The sequence below is a fragment of the Lolium rigidum genome, chromosome 7 (assembly GCF_022539505.1).
Source record: "Lolium rigidum isolate FL_2022 chromosome 7, APGP_CSIRO_Lrig_0.1, whole genome shotgun sequence".
NCBI classification, from domain to species: Eukaryota; Viridiplantae; Streptophyta; class Magnoliopsida; order Poales; family Poaceae; genus Lolium; species Lolium rigidum.
Genome location: NC_061514.1, coordinates 51,360,429 through 51,369,661, shown reverse-complemented (window position 1 = coordinate 51,369,661; position 9,233 = coordinate 51,360,429). Strand labels below are relative to the sequence as shown.

The window sequence follows — 9,233 nt, the reverse complement described above, 5'->3', positions numbered from 1 at the left end:
CCAGGGTCGGCTTTCTTTGTATTGCTTTGAAGTTTGAACTGATATGGCCGACCGCGACCAGAGAACGGACTCTGAATTTAAACGTGCTACTTATTTAGGAGATTAACTGGTTAACCTGTACTGATCCGTGTAGTACTCCATGTTTTCTGTTATTTCGTAGGCTGAGTCTCCAGGCCCGTGTGAGTCTCTCGTGTCGGACACCAACTCAGTGGTAGCAGCAGGAACAACGAAAACCGAAATATTAGTAGCTAGCTGCAACGTACGGTAGCCCGGCCATCAACCACTTATCCCTTCACACAGAACAGTCACGACTCAGCTTCACCAGGGTTTTCAGCATGAACTGCCATGGCTCCAGAAATGGTCTGCAAACATGGCTCTCCTTTTCTTGGCATATAGGAGTAAGTTGAGAGAGTGACAACTAACTATACAAAACAATTCTGAGGTTTAACTTTCTTCACACTTGCAGGTTGATGAAGGGCATTTTTAAAATTTTATACTACTAATTTTAGTTAAGGTTTATTATGTTATAGTTTTGCAATCTCAAATAAGTTATTCGGTGGCCCTTATACACGTTTTAAGAGGCCAATTTTTATCTATTAGAGATGTTTTTAGACTACACCCTCAATGCAGGCCTGGGCGTAAACCCTTATCTGAGGAGCAATGTTGGCTGCAAAAGGAAAAAAAAAAAAACTCCGTACAAGTACCATTTTTTACGGGAGAAATGAATTACCTAAATGTGCTGTCAAAAAATTATTAGGAAGAACAACAGAATTGATGAGAGACCGTCTGTTAAAGGGAGGGCCAAAGTGCATCTACGTGCCAAACGGTGTACACGTCGATTCGATCATGCTGGACATTTGTTTAAAACAAGGTAAAAGATTTGTCATTTTATTGATTAAAAAAGGGTTAGACTGTTACAAAGCCTCGGGCCTGGGGCAAATCCTAGGCACAAACAAAAACCTACTTTCGTGGCATTACATTACTCGAAGCTTTTGCATCGACCAAAGACCAACGCCACACCTCATCTTTTAATCTTGCCACCATCATAGGGATAGTCGACGAGTGGTTTCGGAACACATGGCCATTTCTCTCTTTTCGAATTTCCCATGAGACAAGCATGGCGAGAGAAGTCATGGCTTGCCCGAGGATGTTCCACCATTCTTGAACGGAATGCCACATGCCACTCCCTTGGTTGAATATTATGTAGATCAAGTCATTCCTCTAAACATTCCAGTCTGCACCATGAAGGGACATTTGAATAGTAGGTGTGCGGCAAACTCTTGGACTTGGTTGCAAAGCTTGCATAGGCCACAATTTTGACATCCTCTCCACTCAAGCCAATCCGCCATTGACACTCTATTATGTAGCACTAACAAAGCAAAAAATCTTGCACTTCAGTGTTAAACTTTCAAATTGCATCTTGCACACTGATATACTCAAGTAGGATCCGTTGTCTCTAAGCAAGTGATGGAGTCTTGGGTGTCATCAAAGATCAAAAAAAATTGCAAAATATGTATGGCGGAGAGGCTATTTTGAACGTTGATTTGGGAGACCCAAAAGTTACCGTCCAAGGCCTTTCGAATAGTGCTCTTTTTCTTGTGAGAGAGTCCAAAAAAAGTGTGGTGAAATATCTCTAGGCCGACCCCCGTCAAGCCATGAAAGTTCCCAAAAAGGGGCCTTTTCCCCATTGCTAATGGTTTCCCTTGTGGTGTCCGCAAAGAACTTGTGGTCGTTTGTTGTGCAACGATTTCCCAAACCAATCCAAGGCTTTGCATCATCCCAACTCCAACCAAAGCTAACACAACGGAGAGCCGGGAAATTTATTGAGGTTGAGAATTCCAATACCTAGTTTTTTCCTTAGGCTTGCAAACTAAATCCCAATTAACCTTGCATCTGCCATCCGAGACCATCATAATCGGCGCAAAGATAGGCATTATGGATGCTATCAATCTTTTAGTGGACCTCCAAAGAGATTTAGAGAATGGCGGTGAAGTAGATGACCACACTAGTAAGCACCGCTTTGACAGGGACGGTGTGGCCGGCCATAGAGGCATGCTTCCCAATCCATGCATGAGACAAGGTTTCCGACAACTTTATCTTTGAGGTATTGAAGTGAATTCTCTTGAGCTTTGTGAGGGAGAGTGGTAGGGATAGTTATCTCGTGTGAAAGTTTGCGCGGTTAGCCATGAAGGATTGGGAGAACCTCATCAAGGTCTATGTCATCACACCGAATAGGGGCGACTTGGCTTTTGGAGCAATTGGTGACGAGGTCGATGACGAAACCAACCCAATATAAAGTATATCCCAAGAAGATGATATCCTCCTTAACCGGCTTGATAAAGATTGCCACATCATCGGCATAAAGAGAGGTGCAAATTGTAGGATCTCTCCTCCGGAGGGTATGAAAATGACATGGGGAAGTGGCTTTTGCAACAAATGTGATGGAGAGGGTCAATGGCAAGCACAAAAAAGTGGAGAGAGTGACCCCCTTTCCTAGGTTGCCTCCCATGTTTTATAGGATCACCAGCCACACCATTATGGACCACTCTAGAGGAAACCGGGGATAAGAGGGTGAAGCCGGGGATAAAACTTGCTTGGAAAGTCAGTATGCTCAAGCATATCAATGAGATAGTCCCAACGAACAGAATGGGAGGCTTTCTTGTTGCCGAGCTTGAAAAGGATTCGGGGGTTGTTTGTCTTGTGGAACCTTCACGCCAAGTTCCGCACATACAAGAAATCATCATGAATGCTTCTTTTCTTGACGAATGTGCTTTGGGATTTGGATACAAGCTCACTCATATGGGGAAAAGCTTTGGGCCATCATTTTTGCAACGTTCTTTGCAATGGCATGGATGGGACTAATTGGTCTAAAGTTGTTGATGTCATGGGCCCCTTTTTTCTTCGGAATGAGAGGAATATAAGTGGAGTTGAGCAGATGGAAGTTTTTGGTACGGAGGCTTGAGAAATCATTGATGGCGTCCATGACCTCATGCTTTATTATGATCAATAGAGTTTATTTATTAATTATTAATTAAGTTGGTGTCTCTCTAGTACAGTATTACCTTTTCAATCGAGGAGTATATCGGTCTACCAAAAAAAGTTCTTACTTGCGGTATACTGATATGCATCTGCCGTGTCGCCTGCAAAGTGTCCAAGGTGTACGTGGAGTGCCGTGCGTGGGACGGTGGGAGCACCTGCTGCAGCAGTCTAATGGCTTCTCCGTCTCAGCTCGCGTCGCTCAACTAGTATTTCATTTTTGTTTTCGTATTGTTTCATTCCATTGGTCAATCATCGCTCTAGTATTACCATTTCGAAAAACAAATTCAATCAGACGTAGCCATAAATCTCCTTTAAATTCTCCTACAATTGAACAAAATTTCACAATCTGCATCACGACCACATAAAAGATTCAACATTTCAAAAGATTTCTATGATCTGAGGCTGTTTTCTACACAACAGCTACCGTAGGTATGTCAGCAACCACATTGCAGATAACAGGTTCTTCATTGGTAAACGAAAGTCAGCTGGCCTACAGATGTTCAATGTCATTCACCTCCGACCGCTGCTGTAGTAGTGCCTGTCATGCCAGTCCCTCTCTCGTTCCCTTTCCCTCTCTCTTGAGTGACGCGACATCTCCGATCCTGAGCTGTGCTGCCTGCTCGAGTACGCATGAGGGGTCCAGGCACCCTCCTCACCAGGCGGTGGCGGTGGGTTGTCGTAGTAACCGGAGGAGCTTCTCCGTCCTCTGTCCGAGTGAGACCGCACGAGACCTGGGGTAGCTGGTCCGTGGTCATAGGGATGGTACCTCGATGAAGAGTAGTGCTCTGCGCCAGGAGGGCCTCTGTCCCTCGAATCCGATGATGGATGGTGGTGACGGCCCGAGGAGGATTGGGGCGGGGTGCTGCCCCACAGCCAAGGGTCGCCGTTCTCTGGAACCGGTGCGTTTATCCCGGGGAACTCGACCGTCATCTTCTTGAGAGGTGGAGATGGCTCGCCTTGCTCTGGGAGCTCTCCCTCCTCATGCTCTGCTTTCGCCTCCCCGTCCCCAAATATGGTGATGCCAGAAGGTTTATCTTCGTCTTCCACCTCATCTAACAATCACAATCAGACAGAGAACAGCAAGACTCAGAAAACGAGATAATCTTTAATTACGGGTTAGTAAAGGGCACTCCTTACCTAGGTAACCTGGAGGATAACCTAATTCCCGCATTCTGTGCAGCCAAGGAGGCGGATCATTTTCCTGCATGGATTGGGATACTCTCAGCAAAAACATCTGGAGGTTAACTTTATAGCGGCAGTGTTTTTATTGATTTCTAAGACACACGAGAATTGTCGGTTCACAAAACAGAACTAGTGCTCTAGCAACAAAATGGCATTGCAGAAAAATAACTAAAGCCCAACAACTATTGGATACGAGATTCTTGTAAGTTATGGCACTAACCAATAAGACGTCCAACAAAAATGTTATTGCATTTTTTGTGGAGAGAACATCAGAGGCAACCAGCTGATTACAAACTTCGTTTCATGAATTGCTATAAAATCTAACTAATCATGGCTGACAAAACACTTGGATTAATAAGTAATGGCGTTTGTTCATCTACTATGGTAAGAAAATTCAAAAGAAAATGAATGCTAATGGATGATTTTAAAGCTATGATGGCTGATGTATTGAATTTAATCAACTAATACGGAGTATTTGATTTCAACACATGCATGACACATCATTTCATTAAGCTAACAGATAAACGTCAAAAGATAGGCCCTTGAATCTCACAATTTATATCTGTAGACTGTTAGATGCTGATACAAAAGGAGAACAGACCAGAAGACCAAACAAAATCAAGATGAATTAAGCATCAACAGTAAAAGAAAATCCATCACTTACCCTGAGCCCTAAGCATTCTCTAGTCTCAGATCCCAGGACTCCTGCTTTCAGATCATCAAATTTGCCTGGAGTTTTCTGGTAGTACCGATTTTGCCCACGACTAACATTGGATAGGTTCCTTTTCGAGTTGTGCTGCTTGCGGGCATTGCTAATTGCAACATGATCACGAGGCTTTGGGCAATCCTTCAGGGCATGACTATACGAACCACAGTTGAAACAGCGAGAATCATCCTTATCTTGTTTGCTGCCAAAGAAACAAGGACAGTCATGTTGCAAATCCACGTAAAAGTATAATACTATATTTAGACATTAACGACGAGATCACGAGAAAGATCATCTGAAGACAAGAAATGCCAAATGTAAGTAAACTATGAGAAAGATGGTCACGGGCCAAGAAATTGCAAATAGAAGTCTATGTCCTGAGAAAGAATGAAGTACGTCTTCTTGAGACATCACAGGTAGTATAAGGAACTCTTGTCAGGGCCAGAAAAGGACAAAGTTTACCAAAAAAAAGTAGATGTGAACTTTGAAGTCATTTTCAGACAGTGGATGCTAAATATAAAAAAATACTTTCGAGAAAACAAACCATATCATTTAAAAAACAAAAATGCATATCAGCTCCCATGATCTACTCATAGTTCAGAATATATTGATATCAGGACAATGCCAATGAGAAGGTTTTGGAAGCTGCACAAAGTTAAAATTTCTACACACTGGACAAAGATTATTTGCAGATTGCATTGATGATCAAGATATGTCCAACGAATACACTATGAAACAGTAACACTCATCAAGAGAGTAATTAAGCAATATGCTAATTTCTACTATGACGGCCGTCACAGCCCAGACCTGAAAAGGAGAAACTAAGAGGGGTAATAGGCTCAAAGGTGTTTCTGAACCCAGGTGAGGGCAAGCAACATGGCCAACATAGGCCAGTATATGCAAAGAATTAATAACCAGTACCTTTCAGTGTTTGATGGATCACCAAGAGGAGTCGAACCCAACGTAAACTCTCGGTTGTACAGTGGCACCGCACCATCATCCACAGCAACATTTCCTCGTGCTTGGCTATCCACCCAAAATGACTTCTCGATAAGCAAAACAAAAAGTATAATTATTAGATTTCAACCAACTCAACTCAAGAGGCATAAGATAATTAAGATCTCCCCACACAAAAACAAGATAATTAAGACCTAAAACCTAATGTAATCTACAAGATTTCCTTGTACGACACATACACAAGGTTTTGAGTCGACTCAAAACTAAGTCTCCGAGGCTGCGACTCGGTGTATAGTCTACGAAAGTCGCTGTATAGCCGCGAGTCGCCGTGATTTTTGGAAAACGACTCGGCGACTATACAGCGACTATTCAGCGACTCAAAAAACCATGTGCATATGCCTATCCTGCTACAGTTACTAATAACCGTATCCTGAAGGGATACATGCCATATCCAAGCAGTTAGCAAACTAACTCATCTCTATCAGATACATTCCTTCTTTTTAAGAAAATCGTGTGCCTTCTGTAGTGGACAGGCATGTTGCTGCCTTAGACATGCCGGCTCGCCACAGGGCCCAGGCCACGTAGAATCCAGCATCTAATATCATGTGAAATGCCCTAGGAAGATTATCTACCAAGAAATCAACAAGCGAAAAAAAAAAAACTAAACCCACAGAATGTGCAGAACTAAATAAAGGGTTTTCAAAATTACAGCATAGCGGCATTATCTTCAATGTGCATTTTAGTGAATGAATTTAATTTCAAAAAGAACGACCAAAGTTTTGTAACAGCAGTCCCATACTTCAAATAGAGCATTGATCTTCAGGCTGAGCTTAGGAGAGATCAAAATGGGCTTGCTTATACATACCACAGCAGATCTCTCTGAACCAACATGTAATGCTGGATAATAAGTCTCTTCACCACACTCCAGGACCTCTTCCACAGAATCCTGTCATTTTTCAACCAAAATAAACAATAAATATAAAGAAAGGAGCATTTTCTCTTCAGCATTTTTATGAAGGATATCCTAGTCCCATTTTAGTCTGTTGTAACCTACTAAATTTTTCCCTCCACAGGTCACTATCTTCTTCTATTGACCTGGACAACAATTATATTTTAGCAGTGAAGCAATAACGATAACACCAAGACATCTAAACCAGCTACCCAAGGTTGCTCTACTGATGGAACATGAAAGATATTAATATAAGAAGCAAAACTAATTCATCCATGACCATTTTTTTAGTAACCTCCTGTACCCGTATCTTATCACTGGAAACAGCTCTCAATTAAAGCATTGCCTGAGAGCTGCTGGCATATAAACAAGGATTATAAAGTTGATGCAAAACTACCATACCAGCAAAAAAAAAAAAACATAGTTGTAAAGAGCAGTACCGTCAAAGTGTGTTGCTTTCTAGCTTGCCACTCAGACCATTGTTGCATCAGTTCCATGAGCCTCCTTTTGCTTTCCCTGGAATGTTGAGAAAATAAAGGGTAGCACTTAAAATAGAGTTCTAAGATGTTTCAGAAGAATAAGTAGATTAACATATGTAACGTACTGCATAGATATTATTTGGAAGAAAACAGCTCATGTTTAACCTTGTCAAGTTGTTGTAGATTACACGGACTGAAGGCTCGGCTGATTCCACTCGGGCTCTTTTAACTCCTCTTGTGGCTAAGCACGCAATATCAAGGAACAAAAACATCTAGCAATGACCTGATCGGTAATAACAATACATGTCTGCGATCCTGCCACTCTTTCGATGTGAACACAACTCACAGGATTCATGTAAATACCGAAACAGATGGGCTTCCAGATTACATGAACATGCTTGCAGGAGTACATTACTAAAAGGTAGAAATTAAGAACAGAAAAACCATTCATTGCGAGGATACAGCTTTCATCGATAAAGGCGCTGCTCGAAGCATGAACCTGGGCAACAATTCCAGGCCCATTACCCTTGTCGAGTCCAACTGAGACAACACCATGTAAACTCTGTAGTAAAGCTGGCACGCTGGCCTGGGCCTGAACAGGGGCATCAGACGTCTGACCCTTCACAATGACCTCGCCGTCATCTGAGAGGTCCATATCTTCGACTTGCCCTTCTTCAAGGTCTATGATCTCATCGGAAGCCCTTGTAGCATCCAGTCCGTTTACAATCAAGGGTTCAGCCTGAAGGTCACCACTCCCCTGTGTATCTTCGGCGCCGGCTTTGCACGCGACCTGTCCTTCTTCTTCTTCAAGATCTGCGATCTCAACGGAAGCCTTGGCACTATCCACAGTACTAGGCCTGTCTTGCGGTTGATGCTCCGACGCCAGAGGCTCCAGCCCATTTGCATCCACGGCTTTGGTCTGGCCGTCCTTGGCGTCAGGCTCGGATGGGAACTGCCCCTCTTCAAGATCTATGATGTCATTAGCAGAAGCTTTGGTGGTGCTGCTAGGCGGTTCGGATGCCACTGCAGTCGCAGCCAGGGTTTCGGTCTGACGGTTGCCCTCCTCTTCATCGTTGGGACCAAGACTGATGAACTCCATCTTCTTCTCCTACAGATTCACAATCCGCAACTGGACAGCAGCAGGCATCATCCGGGCATGCCCTCAATCCCCATAGGCGCGGATCTGGGTGGTAGTGGATGTCAGTGGGGTTGAAACTAGCTAGTCAAGTGGATCTCGGATAAGAAGCGAACGCATACCTCGAATAAGAAGGCGACGAGGAAGGAGGGCGATGGTGCGTGAGAGGCGGAGGTGTCTGGCGGCGGGATTCAGGCGACAGCGGTGGCGCTAATTAAGGTACGGCGCGGCGGCGGTGGTAGAGTACTGAGGAGAGGTTTAGAGCAGGAGGGGACGCTATGAGGTGGAAGAAGGGGGCGGCGGTGGCGGCCGGCGACGGGCGCTGAGGTGCGGAACGGCGGCGGGCTGGGTGGGTCGCCGGAGCGGAGCAAATCACGGTCAAGGAAAGAAGATAAACGGAGTTTGTATTGGAGTGACAATAGAGCAGGTATACTCGTATTTCGGAAACCCAGGGGGTAGCCCGGTTTTTTTTAGGAAAACGCTGGAGATCATCCGGGGGATGGCTCGCGTTTCTTCCTCCGCATCGCCAGCGTGACACGCGTCCCCGAGCGTGCCAGGAAAACGTGGGTGGGCCCCCCTGTCAAGCCTTATCCCGTCCCTCTTCTACCTAGCGTCCTCCTGTATTACTACTTGTGAATTGTGATTCCTCCACAGAACACACCGCTCCGCACAGCCACGGCCACACGCCGCCGATGTACGCCTGTACCACCACCTCGTCGTCCCCACCCAAAATCTCCCCATGGATCCTCCTCCGGCTGCCTCCTCCATGAGCGCGCCGCGTCGACA

At 44.6% G+C, this 9,233-nt stretch overlaps 1 protein-coding gene across 1 annotated transcript; it reads right to left on the bottom strand.

The window, feature by feature from the left end:
- Positions 1–3,312: 3,312 nt before the first annotated feature.
- On the bottom strand, positions 3,313–8,771 carry LOC124674362. The gene is made up of 9 exons (XM_047210403.1): positions 8,570–8,771; positions 7,775–8,495; positions 7,478–7,553; positions 7,274–7,349; positions 6,750–6,830; positions 5,849–5,970; positions 4,886–5,129; positions 4,177–4,240; positions 3,313–4,091 (listed from the first exon to the last, which is right to left on the bottom strand). Exons 2-9 carry the CDS (start codon positions 8,409–8,411, stop codon positions 3,550–3,552), a joined length of 1,842 nt encoding a protein of 613 aa, XP_047066359.1. The 5' UTR covers positions 8,412–8,495; positions 8,570–8,771; the 3' UTR covers positions 3,313–3,549.
- Between the last annotated feature and the right edge of the window lie 462 nt (positions 8,772–9,233).